The 18,900-nt window shown below is 35.0% G+C and overlaps 1 protein-coding gene across 1 annotated transcript; it reads left to right on the top strand.

Annotated features, from left to right (window-relative positions):
- Positions 1–11,730: 11,730 nt before the first annotated feature.
- Positions 11,731–17,301, top strand: LOC133332664 (mucin-2; the record flags this gene model as incomplete). Its single annotated transcript, XM_061541042.1, has 4 exons — positions 11,731–14,148; positions 14,222–14,415; positions 16,469–16,865; positions 16,971–17,301. Coding segments are annotated over 4 exons (3,320 nt in total), but the record flags the coding sequence as incomplete, so codon positions are not given.
- Positions 17,302–18,900: the final 1,599 nt, after the last annotated feature.

Below are 18,900 nucleotides of genomic sequence, written 5' to 3'. Positions count from 1 at the left end.
CCGGGCCGAACTAAACATAGTTTTTACTTGTTAGGTATTTTGAAGGTCCACCTCACGGTGCAGGATATTAAAAGTTCAACTCGCCTGAATTTGACAACTTTTTATTCATGTTGACTTTTCCGCATGTTTTATCATCTATTATACTCATATACGATACATAGTATTTAAAATGCAATTTTCTTGAATCCCAAAAAAATTGGTTGCTTCAAGTGACTGGACAAATTATGAATACAAACTACGAATTATGCATAGAGTTTGCATGGAATTTGTAATAAAAATAATGCCGCTAATACCAGTTGCAACATTACATGTATTGTTTTTTGTTGGTTTACCAAAAAACCAGCTGCACATCTGAAAGACCAAGAATTCATTTTTCCGTGGTCTGGCATCAACACAATTCATTTTGGCGTTTGAATAACTTTGAATAAATTATCTAAACAGCTGAAAATCATATTAGCCTTAAGCTTAACAATTTTGGAGCGCAGTCAGACAATGGTTAGCCTGAAAGTTGTATCGCTGTAGTAGCTGCAGTAGTCAGCCGGCCAGTCAGTCGCACAATTGTTTGTTCCATACACCATTCATAATCTTGGGGTCATCAAAAGTTATTTAACTAAAGAGTTGTAGCGATTTTAAATCCCCAAACTTGCCCAGATGACCAGCTACTTAAAACAAATTTGCATGCTGATTATTTACTAAAACATCCTTAGGTGTTGTACTTAACAAAGGTTGGTTGGTTGTTTTTGTGAAAATTGGTCAGGGTTTCAAGAAGATGGTATGACTGTGAAGTGGTTTCTCACTTCATACATCATTGTAGGATCACATCACAGATTCACTGTATGTAACAACGAATGGCAAATGTATGTGAAAAGAAACAACTTATTCACTGTCAGCTGCCGGTTTGTTGTTCGGTTGGACAAATGCTAATACCACCATTATTACATCAAATCGTTGTCTTTTATTCTACCACTAAACATCTTAACGGTTAACACTAAAACCTTGGCCCAAAACTTAACACCATAATGCCAACGAACTTTGTGTCAAAGAAATTAGAAAAAAAACAAAACTAACAACAACCACAATTGTTTGTTGTTTGTCCAAACCCATGTCCGAACTTAGTCATGCCTTTTCAAAACGTTTATGCGTTATTTATGGTATAATTAAATACCGTTAGAATTATGTTATAAAAGATATATAATTAAATAAATATTCAGTTAACGAATCATGCTTGCCAAAAAAAATTAAACAAAATAATGAAAGAGAAAGAGAAAGAAACCCAACAAATCCGAAAAATGATAAATGACTCTTTTCACAAATTTTTTTCTTAATAGCAAACTTGACAGTGAAATGTTGATATAATAATTTTTCGCATTTGACAAGCGTTTTGTTTTCTTATGCTAATTTTGAAGTTCAAAAACCCATAAGTCATTTTATGGAGAGATTTTTAAAAAGTCGACAAGAACATAAATTTGTGAAAAATTAGAAAATTAAAAAAAACAAAGGCTTTGATATCAATGGGTTATAAAAGATATACATACAGGGTACCAAAAAGTACCATTGAATTTTAGCGAGTGTACCGCATGTGGCAGAATTAACGAAAAATGTCAGGAAGTTGAATCTTAGTAAAACGGTGTATGTTATTTCGATTTACCGTGTATTTAGGTAACTTTTCGTCTTAGACATTTAATAATTGAAAATGTCAGGAGAAAACGAATTTTATGTCTCAAAAATGCACTAGGGCCTTTAATATACCATAACCTTTTTATGAGGGCTATGTAAAAGCATGGACTTATATTAAACAAGTAAAAACGATGTTAAGTTCGCCCCACCCGACCTTCTTGTACCCTACACGATGAGGATGACCATCAAAATTATGGTAGCTCCTAGGAGAAAACTCATGCTATGATAGGACCTTGAACATACCGAAAAATAGGTAAGACAAAGATGCTTGAAATTCTGAAAATATCTAATAATGGGGCTACCCTTATATAAGGCTTTAATAGAACGAAGTTCAATATTGATATTTTTGGTAGTGAGATTTGATAGCCAATGAAAGTACAAAGTAATAATGGGGCTACCCTTATATAAGGCTTTAATAGAACGAAGTTCAATATTGATATTTTTGGTAGTGAGATTTAATAGCCAATGAAAGTACAAAATATTAAATTACAGTTAATTCGGTTAAAAACCGTATCCAACATCTCTAGAATGCCGAATACTGGGGGTACCTTTATATGGGGTATACCCAGAAACATAGGTCAATCTTTAAAATTTCGCGGTGCGGATATATGTTATTCATGGAGAACCTAAAATGCCAAATAACCGCCAATTCGGGTATCGTTATATGGATTTTACCCTGAAACATGAGTCGATTTAAGTTAAATGAGAACCCGAAATACCAAATTACAGTCAATTCTGTGGAAAACGTGTAAAAAATCCCCAAAATACCGACTATTGGGGGATATCGTTAAATGGGAGCAACCCTGATATTTGTTATTCAATGAGAACCCAAAATACCAAAAAATTGGGTGGAAAACGTGTCCAAAATCTGCAAAATACTGAATATTGAGGGGTAGGGTTATATAGGGGTTACCTAACCTAGGAATACCAACAATATCTGTGCAAAATTTCAGAGCATTGCAAAGTCCTTGAAAAAAGCCAACACAGACTTAAATTAAAATTGAAATTTCGTTTGTCACAGTTAAGAAAATTTTTAAGTAACCCTAGGGGTCCAAAGGGCCGGGCCGAACAGAAAATGTTCTTAAAAAAGGTTTATTTTTGCAACAGAGAAAATTTGATATCACACTTGCGGCACCATCTGCACCATTTTCAATAAAATGTGCCACTCACCCTAGCAAACGACATATTGCTAAAGGCGAATAAGGACCTCAGAGAAAAAATGCCCTTTCTTTAGGATAGGATTCATTAAAGTGCACCAACGAAAACTCATCCCTTTTACTAAGGAGTAGTGGTAACGTCCTCGCAGCCTTCGCCTTACTTGCAGATAACTCAGTCTGTAGTAATTTTTTTATGCCATCGCGATGGCATTTTCAATATTTCTTGGACAATTTTTTTTTTCTAGAATAGTTCATGAATTTTATAAATTATTCTAGCCCAAACGTGTCGTCGAATATTTTTGTTGGCTTGCAAAGGTGTTAAAGAATTCATTGAATAAAAATATTTATTCATTCTTGGTCTTTAGTTGCCATGTCTGAATTCAATTGGGTGTCTTGTCACGTTAGTAGAGGAGGTTCAGTGAACAAAGTATACTGTATATAAATATATGTACAGACAAACATCTATAACTGAAGCCAAAAAATTTAGAGAATAAGTTGGAAATAAAATGGAAAATAGACATGTTTAGTGGAACCAGTTTTTTTTCTGTGTATTTTTTCTATTAAATTGTCCTTAATAGATCCAAGTTATGACATATCAGATATATAAAGGTCCCACATGATTTCAAAGATTCTGGCTTATTTTTCCAACTAATGTGATACTATGTCGGCTTTTCGGGTTTCTATAGCATTATATTGACACTTGGAGAAGGTTAAGTACTTCATTTCATAATACAAATTATATAGGCCCATCACCGCCGATCCCTAGGTGGCAAGATCCCCATCTTTGTAGGCTAATATATGTATACCCCTATCCAAAGATAGGTCTGACTTGATTTTAGATATTTCAATGATTCTATATTCATTTCCCAGCCAACGTGATATTATGTCGGCTTGGGTTTCTATAGCTTTATATTGACACATGGAGAAGGTTAAATACTTCCTCGAATAAAAAATTTATATAATACCATCATTATCGGTGGTAAAATCCATATATATTTGCAGGCTAATGTATGAAGTATGACATTCAAATTAATTGATATGTTCTCTTTGGCTCTAATTCTAGAGGGAATTCAATGAGGATCAGTCGGGCCGATCCTAAGACTTTTTTACCTAGCAGTGTACTGATCTAATAACACTGGTTAGAGTTCGTAGATATATGGTTTTCGCAGCAAGGATCGTGTAAAAGTGGGTTGGGGTATCTATCTTAGATCTGTTGAGCGGCATTTTTGTTTGGAAAGTAGTAAAGTCGGACTGGGCCGACTATATGATACCCTTCACCACTTTGGGTATATTCTACATATGTATCCAACAGACGTCGCCTTTTCGACATTGACATGAAATTGAACGAACTTCAATGTAAATTTAACCCGATTTTCTCGAAACTTAACACACGAGCAATGGTAGGGACAGATTTCCATCTCAAAGGCACGAAAATCAGTACAATATACAAAATTGTGTGCCAGTCGGTCCAACTTTGGGTCTTTACCAAACTTAGCACACATCATTATGGACCTAATTCAGTACCCTATGCACATTTCGGGCAAATCGAAAAATATATGGGGACTTTGGAGCCCCATTTACCTTAAATAAGACGAAAATATATATGGGTGCATTATATAAATCTGACCCGATTTTCTCGAAATTTGGCACACGTCATTCTAGACTCAATTGAGTACATCTTGCAAAATTTTTTGCATATCGAAGGATATATATAGGGACTGTAGTGTACCATTTACATAAAATCGGCCAAACTACATATGGAAGCTATATCTAAATCTGAACCGATTTTCTCGAAACCTAGAACACGTCATTCTAGACTCAAATGAGTACACCGTGCAAACTGAAAGATATGTGGGGACTTTGGTGTCCCATTTACCTTAAAACGGACGACAATATATATGGAAGCTATATCTAAATTTGATCCGATTTTCTCGAAACTTGACACACATCTTTCTAGCCTCAATTCAAAATTTCGCGCAAATCGGATTATATGGATTTTATAAATTATTCTAGCGCAGACGTGTCGTCAAATATTTTGTTCGAAAAATATATAGGGACTTTGGAGCCCCATTTACCTTAAATCGGACGAAAATATATATGGGTGCAATATATAAATCTGACCCGATTTTCTCGAAATTTGGCACACGTCATTCTAGACTCAATTGAGTACATCTTGCAAAATTTTTTGCATATCGAAGGATATATAGGGACTGTAGTGTACCATTTACATAAAATCGGTCAAAACTATATATGGAAGCTATATCTAAATCTGAACCGATTTTCTCGAAACCTAGAACACGTCATTCTAGACTCAAATGAGTACACCGTGCAAACTGAAAGATATGTAGGGACTTTGGTGTCCCATTTACCTTAAAACGGACGAAAATATATATGGGAGCTATATCTAAATTTGATCCGATTTTCTCGAAACTTGACACACATCTTTCTATCCTCAATTCAAAATTTCGCACAAATCGGATGATATATAGGGGATTTAGGAAAGTCCGATTTAATGTAAATGGTACACTAAATCTGAACCGATTTTTCCAAATTTCAACAGGGTTCGTCCTTGGGCCAAATAAGTTAGCTTTGCCCAATTTCATCCAAATCGGATCATAAATGCGACCTGTACTTTGTTTACAATTTAACAGCTACAGACGGACGGGCATGCATAAATCGACTCAGAAAGTGATTCTATGCATATTCTCAAAAGGAACCATGTGTCTACCTCGTTTCCTTTTGCCTGTTACAAACACATGCACAAAGACATAATACCCTGTACCGCAGTGTGGTGAAGGGTATAAAAATATGCACAAGGACTCGAGATAGGAGCGTTTGTTTTACAAAAGTTTTGAAATGGAAATGGATTTCGCATTGTCAATATCCAGAGTCACCTGTATTTGTGCAATTGTAGATTTAATGCCCAGCAAAAAAAAAACTCATTTTGAAAATAAATTTTATTTTTCACATTAACATAAGTTGTACATAATTCATTTGGTGTTTGGTATTTCATGAGACAGCGTTAAAGTCAACAACTGTTGTCTTGGCTCTTTAGATAAAAAATAAATAAATAGAAGAAAAATCGCAAGAAATAACAACAACTCAAAACAGTCAAGTACCAACAACTAATCCCCCAGTCTCCTTTAACTCATTGATTGTGGGCATTTATTTTTTTTTTCAATTGGCATTCGTTTCGGAATTTATTTATTTTTTGTTATTTCTTTTTTGGCAATAAAACAAATTTTTTTTTCGAGAGGAAAAAAATATTAAATGCTTATGTTTTCTATTTGTGCTTCTAAGTGTTTTGCAAAAAAAAAAAAAATAAGCATATAAATAAATATTTGTGCTGTTAAATTGCTGTTTATTGTTTGAAATCAAGCAGTGGGTTAATCATTTAAATAAATAAATAAACGAAATCAATAGAACTGATTACGGAACAAGGATGTATAATAATTGTATTTTACTTCGACTTCGATTGAAAAATGTATGGAATGGTTAAACGATTATTTTTTTATTGCAAGTTAATGAACTGTAAACAAAAAAGGTGTTTATGAAATTAATGTTTTGTCTGCTGACTGCTGTGTAGAGCTATTTATGCGTTTTGTTAACTCCCACGAAGACGATTGAACCCTTTGTTGTTAAGACCGTAAGTTCAATGTAATATTTGAATGTCGAATCTGAATTATTGTTAAATCTATTAATTTTATTTCAGGGAGGAAGTGTTGGGGAATAGTTTTTTTGTCTGCAATGAAGAAGACCCCTATGATGTGATGGGTATATATGCAAGTCATTGTTGATTTCGCACATCATTGTAGTTAATATTTATGAGATATTATTTTACAAAAAAAAAATACAATTGTACTACATGACTAATAGATGGCGCTGCCACAATTAAATCCCTTAAATTAGGGTTGCATGAAGGTTCCTGAAAAACTTTTGACTTAAAAATTTTGCAAAATATTTAAATTGTTCTGTTGATTGAGCAGACCTCGTATATATATTTGTACATTATTTTGTGCCGACAAATATTTCGATATGTATCCAATGGAATAATAAAAAATACTCTCGAGCCTGCGGCGTTTGTTATACAACTGTTCTACAACACACAATATTCAATATAAAACAAAAGACTTAAGAAACAAACTCATTTTTATGAATATTGACAATTTGTCAACATACATTTAAGCAATCACCTGCAAAATGAATACCTGATTTGATACTCTATTGAATAAAACAGTCACGTTTTTCTTCGATATTTTTGAAGAACGTTCAAGGTTCTGATGCGAAATAATGATAACAAAATAACCAGTTTTATGTTCACAAGATGAAAAAAAACATAGGAATAAGAAGAACGCCATACAGCAAAGTAATGGAATGTGTTTTTTTTAACAAATTAACATAAATGCATTAAAGGAATACGAAAAAAATGTCAAAACGTCATAAAACAGTCAAAACAAAACATTAAACAATCAAATGGAATTTGAAAAAAAAACATAACAAAACAAAAAACATCACCCAAAACAGAAACTAGTTTCAATTAAATAACATGTCTCCCCAAAAAATATAAAAACATGACGTCTTGTTTTAAGTGTTTCATGTTTAATTATTTTTTGTTTAGTTCGTACACGAGTTTGTAATGAGGTTATTAAGACGAAACAAAAATACATTAACTAAAATTGTTAAGCGGCATCATCATCATCACATGCTGCATAGCTTCTGTTGCTCTGTTTTGGGGCGGTTTGGATCCTAAACAAAAAAACGTAACACTGTTTATGACAAAATCCAAGCCAAACAATGGATGGAATGCACAAATATAACAACAACATTAACATAACTCAGTATAACATTTTAAAACTAGTCATCACAACAATTTGAGATCAAAAGTGTTTTTTTGATTTGATTTTGATTTCATTCAGAAGTGGTTGTGGTTATTGTCATCGTCGTATTTGGTCGCAGTTCAAGTTAAAACGACACAGGTGATTGATTGTTATTTAGCATTTTTTATTGGTCATTTCGGTGATGCATTCTGTGAATTTCTACACAAATCTGTTGTGTTGATGTGTTATTTGTTTTTATTATTAATTTTATTTTTTATTATTTTGTGTATAATCAGAATTATTTACTTTTTCGAATTGGGATTTCACGCTATAGGGTGTGAAATTTTAAGAAGATATATTGTACAAATTTAATAAGGTATATTTTATGTTTTTGTAGACCTATAAACGTTATTCTTTTAAATAGTTTCTTCGCGCTTATAAGGATGCATTTTTATATAACTAATATTTTATCAGTCCTATAAGCATGGATTTTTAAATATATCTTCTTAGGATATAACTGGACTATAAGCCTGAAATTTATGGATATATTTTTCCAGGATATAGCTGGACTATAACTCTGAAATTTATGGATATATATTTTCTCAGGATATAGCTGGACTGTAATTTATGAATATATTTTCTCAGGATATGACTGGATTATAAGCCTGGAAGTTGTGAATATATTTTCTCAAGATATGACTGTACGGTAAAACTGGAATTTATGTATAAATGTTCAGGGTATTGAATTTTTAAATATATTTTTATATGTACCAGTCCTATAAGCTAGGATTTTTTGCCGAATAGGTAGCCTATAAACATCGTTTTTTTAAGTATATTTTCGCAGGGTATAGCTGGTATTTAATCATGGATTTTTTAAAATACATGCCTCAGAATGTAACAAGCGTAGAATCGCGTACTTTAAAACATATTTTATCAGGGTATAGCTAGCATAAAATCTTGGATTTTTTAAATATTTTTTTCGTGGTATAACAAACCTATAAGCTTGGATATTTGTATTGATTTGCTCGACGAAAAGTGGACCTTTTAGCGTGGATTTTTTAGCGCGGAATGGTTACGGCTCATTTGTTGTTGTTGTTTTGTAGTGATGAGTTTGTCTCTCCTGTATAATTGTAAAATATGGAATTATTTTCTTTATGTTAATAAGAAGAAATGGTCTACATAGAATAAGACTTTATAAAAATAAAAAAAAAACAGTGATCAGAGCAGTACAGTCGGACGGGGCCGACCATACCTACACAACTACCACGGTACTCTAAATTACTGCGGATGTTTATTTCAAGCCTGGATAACATTTCGTGATATTTGCATCCTCTTGACCGATTGGAGATCAACCATAACTCTTCCTTACACTGACATATTTACCGAAGTGGACCGAAAACTTATTTTTTCACAACACAACCCACGATGAGGGGAATCTGGACAAGTAATTAAAAGGGCTGTACTGAATATTGGGTATGGGTTATGTTGTGATCGACTCGAAATTATAGGCGTTGTCCTTGACCATAACTGGATCCTCATGGAAAATTTTAAAGCGATCAGCGCTATATTTTCACCAAACTAGAGGGTTACTAAATATTATATGAATACGTAAGCACCTGTAAATATTTATGTGTAACTACCACATCCGAGTAAATTAGGCAATATAATTGACATCAATTTAAAGTTCAACCACTACTTTTGGATATATTATCAACTTCTCGGGTCAATGTCTATACGCTATGAGACAAAAATAAAGTTTTTGGCCCGTTTTATCTCCTAAATATTAACAGATCTTTACCAGAAACAATAGGGGTCTTCATTGGCCTGAACCGGTCCTACATGCAAAATTTCGTGAAGATTGATCCATAACTTTGGCCTGTATCGTGTTTACAAATTATAATGGACAGACGGACGGACGCGCATGTCTAGATCGACGCAGCAAGTCGAGATATGACGATCGGTATACTTAAAGGTGGGTTCAGGACCAATATTTCGCGGCGTTACAAACTCTTGGAGCTGCACAAATCTGTAATACCCTGACAACATAGTTGTGTAGGGTATAACCAGTGAGCGGTATAGTCGGTATAGTCGCACGGGGCCGACCATATGATACCCCACACAACTTCCATAAACATCGAACTTTCGGTGGTACTATATTCTGAGCTTGGGCAATATTTTGTGATATTTGCGCTCTCTTCTAATTATTTGTCCAGATTCCCTTCAGCGTGGGTTGTGTTGTGATGTTCGGCTTTCAATTGCGGCCTATAAATCGACTCGAACAAAATACAAAAATAAGTTTTCGGTCCACTTCATTGCAAAATTATTATCTGGTAATCATCGAAAATTAAAGGCATTGTCCTTGACCATAACTGGAACCTGATGGAACATTTAAAGGTCATCTGGGCTATATTTTCACCATCCAGTGTGGCAATGTTTTACCAAATAATATCTGAATACGTAAGTACCTGTAAATATTTACATGTAAAAACCCACATCCGAGTCCATACGACATTAAAATTTGTATCAATTTAAAGGCCAACCAATCATCTTTGATATATTGTCAACTTCTCGGGTCTATGTCCTTCAGGAGTATATATACGCTATATAATACAAATTTTAGAATTTTTCACACAAAAGTCAGGGTCCATTTGACACGCATAATATTGACCGATCTTTATGAAAACTCCATGTAAAATTTCAAGATGTTCGGACCATAATTGTGGCCTCTAGAGCGGCCAGAAAAACCGACAAAAATTCAATATTTGGTCCATTTCATCCCCTAAATATTAACCGATCTTTACCAAAAACAAAAGTGTTCTTCATTGGCCAGAACCCATCCTACATGAAAAATTTCGTGAAGATTGGTTCATAACTTTGGTCTATATCGTGCTTACAAATTATAATGGACAGACGGACGGCGGGACGGACGGACACACATGTCTAGATCGACTCAGCTAGTCGAGATATGACGATCGGTATACTTAAAGGTGGGTCTAGGACCAATATTTCGCGGCGTTACAAACTCTTGACATATATACCCTGACAACATAGTTGTGTCCAATTATGCCATGATGTATTTTATGATAGACTTTCTCTGGATGATTCATGACTATCTCAGGGTATAGCAGATGTATAAGCAAGATTTACAAGCATGAAAAAAGTTGTGTTATAAATTAAATAATAAATAAGTAAATTACATGGAATCTTAAGAATATATAGACGGTGTAATTTACAAAAATTGTCTGTGTGAATTGCTACTGTATCACTTGACAAACAAATTGAAAAAAGTAATAAAATAACCAACAATAGCCTAAGCAAACCTAATAATGCGGTATTTATTTTATTAACTTGTAAGGTTTCTTTTGTATCGACTAAACTCGATTTTATATGCTTCATTGAATTATTGGTTACAGGTAATTGGATAATGTGGTAGATAATGAAACGATTTTCCTTACGAAGTGTAAATCAAATATCACACACAAATATGTTATTGTATCTGAATGCCGATTTGAAGGCAGTTTATATGGCCTACGGTTGTTAATGCTTTGGCGTTTGAGCTTTCAATGTAGTTTTTATTGGGCATGGACGTTTCATATTATCAGACAGAATAGCCTACTGCTGACTGCAAAGAGTAAATGCTTACAAATTAAATATAGCTAATAATGATTAATGAATTAATTCGTGAGATTGTTAGAAACAAGTGCGTAAAAATGTGTGTATTCACTTTTGTACTAATTTTATGAGCGTGCTATTAATATATCCCTTTGGCTATAGGTCACAATTGGCAAAATGAATGGTTAAAACCGGTAATTTAATTGTTTAAAACCAGATTGACCTAACAAATGTAACGTCAAAGACTAAATCACTCATACATGTGTATACAAACATTCTTGCATTAATTGAATATATACAAGGGAAACAAGGTAATTTGAAATGTCATAAAATTTACACAATTTCAAACTAAGATTGAATATTAAACCAAGCAATAAAATATTAAAGGTTGCAGAACTAAATCAATTTTACCAAGTTTTAATCGATTCAAATTAATAAATTCATTTGTGGTTTCTTTTTCTTTACAGATGGTTACGAGCATTCAAGTGTATCTCCCACAACCTATCGTCCCACCCGACCCTCTGTAACTCCACAACTAACAGCGGCACAGGAAAGAGAACGTCGTCTAATGGATGTATTGGCAGCACGACGCAATGCCCTACACAGACCAGGTTTTCGCAATCGCATTGGCACTACGGGGCGTACAGCAACAGCTGTTGAAACGACATCGAAATCACCCACCGATCCAAGATCGATTTGTATACGAAATTGTACGAAAAATTTTACTCGACGAACAACAGCTAGCTGCATGCGACAATGTGCGAATTTTTCACGTGTGGGCAGCGGACCAACAATCATTGGTGGTACTGATAGTCTTGTTATGGTGAAAAATTCTTCGAAAAAAGGAACTGGAACAGCACAGGCTGGAGAAAAGGATACCAATGAAATTCTGTTCACCGATGAATCCTCTCATGGTCTGCTGGTAATTGCGAAGGAACAAAATGATACAGCCAATCATATCACCGATGAAGTGAAGGGTATTGGAGCCGCCAGCAAATTGAGAGGAAGACGTAAGCCGGGTACTATGGTTACGGTGGCCACCACCTCCATTGAAGATGATGAAATACAACCGTATTTATATTTTGGTCAAAAATTACCACCATTAAAACCGAATGCCTTAACCATTACCTCGGTAAGTGATGAACATCCAAAATTGCTGGAAGTATCGGTGGCTGAGGATATACCCACATCGACAACACCTGTAACGATCACTTCGACGCTCTCTGCCGTTGAAAGAAGTCGGGCACGTTTTAAATATAATCCACGTGGTGGTGTTAGTTTCAATAGGCGTTACACCACTCTACATAGAGGTACAACCCCCGAAGCTCCCACCGATGTGAAAACAACCACATTACGAATTGTCACTGAGCAACCGCTTAAAGTTCAGCCGCTAAAAAATAATAAAACAGAAAGTGTCACAGAAATTTCTGTGGTGAAAAAAATTGATGCCACTGTGGCCACTATAGCCAGAGAGGCATTGAGGGAGAAGGAGGATAGCATAGTATCTGCTACTCCTTTAATTATAACTGTGTTGAGTGATGAAGAAATAACATCACCTATATCGTATATACCCAACACAGAGCCAACTACCACAACAACAGCAAGGGTAACGACAACGACAACTATGGCATCTACTACAAGTTCAACGACCACTACTACAACTACAACAACTACTACGGAGCCTGTAAAAACTACAACCACCACCATGGCAACTACAAGCAGCTCAACAACAAGTACGCCGGCTCCTAGAAAATATTCCGAATATATTCCCAAAACCTTTGTAAAAGTTATTCCAACTACTTTGGCTCCAATTTCAACCACGACGACTAGCACTACGACAACAACAACAACAACACCCATGCCACCCACAACAACTACCACCACACCTTTACCAAGCACTACCAGTACCTCAAGTACCTCTACTACAACCACCACAACAACCGAAATCCCCACTACCACTCGAAAATCAGATATCATTGAAAAGGATAACGAATTGTTGAGAGCTTTGGGTCCAAGTTTAGTACAAGAACACGATGATGATACAAATATTATTATTTTTGTTAATCGTACCACAACAATGAGACCCTATGTCCAAAGCTTTACCACCGACAGTGGTCCAACTACAATGAGAGCCAGCACCATTTCCACATTCAATGAAAATCCCCCCACCAAAGAATCATATCCTAGTGTAACTCAACCTGCCACCACAAGTACAACGAGACAACCTCAGGTTACCGGAGAAATTTCCTCCAGTGTGGTAACCGATGATCAGGAAATCTCTTTGGAAATGCAACGTATGAACATCGTTACCATGGTCTTGGCCGGTATTGGTATTGTACCCCTGTTGGCCATAATTTTATATTTCCTCCGCAATTATCTCCTGAAACGTCCCATTAAAGATGATGAAGATTTTGATGTTTGTATTACCGATCAGCAGCCCATTAGTCCAGTTAAAAAACTCGATGGTAAATATCAACAGGAAGAGGATGAAGATGTTGTGGATCATCATACGAAAAAACCGCCGCAGCGTCAGCATAGTTTACACAGTAAGCTGGTGGCACCACCTTTGGTCCGTGACAATAATCACAATCACAACACAACTGCGCAACAACGTTACGACGACAAAAGTTCCGTAACAAGTGATCAGGAATTTGATCGTTCAAATATTCGCCTGAAAAGCCTTCTGGGTGAGGGTAATTTCGGTCAAGTTTGGAAAGCTGAAGCGGATGATCTTAGCGGTCATTTTGGAGCAACACGCATTGTGGCAGTTAAGACCATTAAGGCTTGTAGCACTCAACTGAGTCTTAAGGAAGAGGGGAATATTATGCGTAAATTGGGTTCACATCAAAATGTTGTAACCCTGCTGGGCGCTTGTGTGGAAACAGGTTAAGTTATTGTGTAGCAATTACATTACGACGAGAATGTGTTAATGATATTCAATATTTTTTGTTGTTACAGAACCTCACATGTTAATCATGGAATATGCAATGCGTGGCCGTCTCTTATCCTTGCTGAGGGCTGCCCGTAATGCTACAAATATTTTACCAGCCTCTGTGCCAGGTGGTCGCAGCTTAGCTCCCTTATCTCCGCGTACCTTAGCCGGTTTTTGTTTGGACATTGCACGTGGCATGGAATATATAGCCGAAAAGAGAGTAAGTTTCTTTTTTGTATTAGGAAATTATCTTCAAAGCATTTATAACAAAGAATAACTGATATAGTTCTTGAAATATTTTAAAAAAATCTATGTGTTTTGCTCTAATAGTCTATGAAATAAATTTACCTAAAATAAATGCTCTCCTTTTGCTTCAAAAAAAATATTATTTTAAGAATCAACGTTTAGGGCTCTAATAGTCATTGAAAAAAAAAATATTATTTTAATTTAATATTATGTTAAGAATCCACGCTTAGGGCCTGATAGTCCTTAAAAAAAATATTATGTTAAGAATCCACGCTTAGGGCCCTGATAGTCCTTAAAAAAAATATTATGTTAAGAATCCACGCTTTGTGCTCTGATAGTCCTTGGAAAAAATATTTATAAAAATCCATGCCTTGTACGCTGATAGTCCTTGGAAAAAATATTTATAACCAGTGAGCGGAGCAGTATAGTCGGACGGGGCCGACCATACGATACCCTACACAACTACCACCGAAACCGAACTTTCTGCGGATGTTTATTCCGAGCCTGGGCAATATTTCGTGATAATTGCATTCTATTGCCCGATTAGAGGTAAGCAGCACCTCTTCCTTACACTGATATATTTTCCGAATATTACGAGTAATCAGTACAGCTAGGGTCGAGATTCCTTTCACCGTGGGTTGTGTTGTGATGTTCAGCTTTCATTTGTGATCTATAGATCGACACGAAAATATCACAAAAATAATTAAGTTTTCGGTCCACTGCATCCAAAAATTATTTTCTGATCATCACCGAAAGTTATAGGCGTTGTCCTTGACCATAACTGAAATCTCATGGAAATTTTCAAAGCGATCAGCGCTATATTTCCGCCCTCTAGTGTGGTTTTGGGTTACTAAATAATGTCTGAATGCGTAAGCACCTGTAAATATTTAAGTGTAGCTCCCACATCTGAGTACATATGACACCATAATTGGTATCAATTTAAAGGTCAACCACTCCTCTTTAACATACTATCAACTTTTTGGGTCTAGGTCCTTCAGGGGCAAATATATACGCCAAAGAATACAAATTTTGTCATTTTTCACACAAAAGTCAGGGTCCATTTGACCCGCTAAATATTGACCGATCTTTTTCAAAACAGGCATGCTTATTCTTTGCCCCAATCCCCTTCTCCATGCAAAATTTCACGATGTTCGGGCCATAATTGCGGCCTCTGGAGCGACCAGAAAAACCGACAAAAATTTAGTATTTGGTCCATTTCATCCCCTAAATATTAACCGATCTTTTCCAAAAACAATAGGGGTCTTCATTGGCCAGAACCCATTCTACATGCAAAATTTCGTGAAGATTGGTCCATAATTGTGGTCTGTATCGTGTTTACAAATTATAATGGACAGACGGACGGACGGACGGACACACATGTCTAGATCGACTCAGCTAGTCGAGATATGACGATCGGTATACTTAAAGGTGGGTCTAGGACCAATATTTCGCGGCGTTACAAACTTTTGGGGCTGCACAAAGCTATAATACCCTGACAACATAGTTGTGTAGGGTATACAAATCCATGCCTTGTACGCTGATAGTCCCTGGAAAAAATATTTATAAAAATCCATGCCTTGTACGCTGATAGTCCTTGGAAAAAAATATTTATAAAAATCCACGCCTTGTGCTCTGATAGTCCTTGGAAAAAAATATTTATAAAAATCCACGCCTTGTGCTCTGATAGTCCTTGGAAAAAAATATTTATAAAAATCCACGCCTTGTGCTCTGATAGTCCTACAAAATTCTTAAAAAAAAAGACTATTTATAAAAAGTCAAGCCTTGTGCTCTGTTAGTCCTAAAAATTCTTTTAAAAATCCATGCCTTGTGCTCTGATAGTCCTTGGAAAATATATTTATAAAATATGATGATCATTGAAAGAAATAATGAAATAACACACTAAACGGTTTCATCCTGACCTTATAAATGTTGGATTTTCCTCTTGGTGAACTTCGATTTTCTCTAACATTACCTGCACTACATTTTTAACAATATTTACATCAAATTTCATTAATTTTCTCTTATAGATTGTTCATCGTGACTTGGCAGCCCGTAATGTTCTTCTCGATCATAACGGTGTTTGTAAAATATGTGATTTCGGCATGTCCATCGATTTGGATGCGGAGCGAAAGCGCAAAGAATTGGAAAAGAATTGTGCCAATGAAATAATGCGCAGTAATTTCAACAAATTCAAATTTGATTTTGGTGGTAAATTTATAATGAATCATTGGCCGAATGGTGCCGGTGGTGGTAGTCCACACAAAGATGGAGGCTGTAGTGAAAAGAAGGGTCAGGATACAATTGGTAAGAGACCGGCATTACCGATACGATGGATGGCACCCGAATCGCTGCAATATAATATATTCAGCACAGAAACGGATATATGGGCATTTGGTATTGTGCTATGGGAAATTGCAACATTAGGTATGAAATTGAAAAGAGAGAGAGAGAGAAAACGAGAGAGTAGTTTCTCTCTCCCTTTACCATAAAACACATGTACATTATTTAATATTATGTTTAATTTTTTAGGTTCTACCCCATACTCACACTTGACTGGACGTGAAGTAATACGCCGTGTACCGCAAGGCTTACGACCCGATTTGCCCAAAGAAGGCCGCCACGAATTCTACAATCTAATGTCACGATGCTGGCACAAGGATCCCCATATGCGACCCAGCTTTACACAGTGCCGTTTGGAAATAAATCGTTCGCTACACAAGTGGGTCGATGATGATTCCGCCGCTTCCGATTATATGGATGTTAGCGGTTTCAGTGAAGATCTAGAGCAGGGCATGGTGTATTTCAATCACCGTATATCAGAATTTGAATGTGAAATTTGACATTAGGCAAATTGCGGCGTTTCCTTTCACTGTGCAGTTCAACATGCATCCTTAAAGTCCATACCTTCCCACATACACACTTCCATTCCACCTCCTTAGAATGTTTCATCATCATGTGCTCGTAGCAGTATTATTATAAATTGTGTTTCTTTTTTTTGTATCTATGTATGTATTTGTATTTTATTTCGCAAGTGCTAAGATTGGTGCTTTCATCGTCGAAGCGACGTATGAATACATCTTTGGAAATATTTCGAAAATATTTCAAATATTTAATGAATTCATTTATTCATTTAATAATATTTTCTTGTAAATATTAGTTTATTATTACAAATTATTATGTTTAATTTTATTTTTAATCAATTAAGTAGGTGTAGTTTTCAATTGTGTTATTTTTTCGCCTTGTATTATTTTCGAAATTTTGTAGACACTTTCTGTATTTTTCATAGATTTCTAGTCTGTTTTAAAATTTTCCGAAATAAATTAAAATTTTCAAAATAATTCTTACGAATGAAACAAAAGTATTTGTTTTTTTTTTAATTTGGATTTCTTCCTTTTGATAATCTTCTCCTTGGAATGTGTTCTAATATTTAAAAAAATTAATGGTTATTTTTGTCACTACTTAACTTGGCTTTAATATCTCTCCCTCCAACCCATATGATTTTTTGTGCACTTTCGTTATGTAAAAATAAATAAATATATAATTTAATTATTATTATTTTATGTCTATATTTAGCATAAGATTTCTGTGCACATTTCCCCTTGTGTTTGTCTCTATATATATGTATATTAGTTTGTAAATAAAATAAATTGTGAATATTGAAAATGTTTTGTAAATACCATTAAAAGTATGTATTCGAAAAAAAATGTTATGTCTAACATCACCTTTTTTGTTCTTCCGTTATAAATTATAGATTTCTTACACAATTGGAATTTATTTATAAATGTTTTTTTAATCAAATATTTGTTCGAATAAAACACAACAACAAGTTCGTATACGTACTGAAATAAATATAAAATTTTAAACAAAAACATGTGTTCGATTTTTTATGCTTTGGTATATTTTTAAGGAACAAATATGCATGGTTTAAAAAGTGATTTTTAAGAGGTATAGAGAAATTAGAAAAAAAAATAACATAAAATTTAGACAACAGCATAAACTTTTTATTTGAATCGATAATACGGTCGTTGAAGATTATTTCACGCAAATTTTTGGCATACTCTCATAAAGCAGATCATTGGCTAAACTTTTAAGAGCCCATTCATTGTTGCGGTAGGTCCTTCGGCTTCAATGTATCCACCAGCTGTATTTTGAAAGGTTCACAACTAGGTCATTCTGCAAAATGTTCCACGGGGTTGAGTACATAGGTCCAATTGCTGATAATAAAATTCATTGTTCGAAAATAGCTAAAAAACCTGTGAGCGGAGCAGTATAGTCGGACGGGGCCGACCATATGATACCCTACACAACTATCACGTAACTCTAACTTTCTCCGGATGTTTATTCCGATCCTGGGCAATATTTCGTGATATTTTCTCTCTTTAGCCCCATTAGAGGTGAACAGCACTTCTTCCTTACACTGACATATTTTCCGAATATTACTATTCATATTCAGTACAGC

This window comes from Musca vetustissima, unplaced genomic scaffold (assembly GCF_032173495.1).
Source record: "Musca vetustissima isolate MV318-11 ecotype Yass unplaced genomic scaffold, APGP_CSIRO_Mvet_v1 utg15990, whole genome shotgun sequence".
NCBI classification, from domain to species: domain Eukaryota; kingdom Metazoa; phylum Arthropoda; class Insecta; order Diptera; family Muscidae; genus Musca; species Musca vetustissima.
Note: the sequence above shows the minus strand (reverse complement) of the source record. Positions and strands in the feature narration are given on the sequence as shown.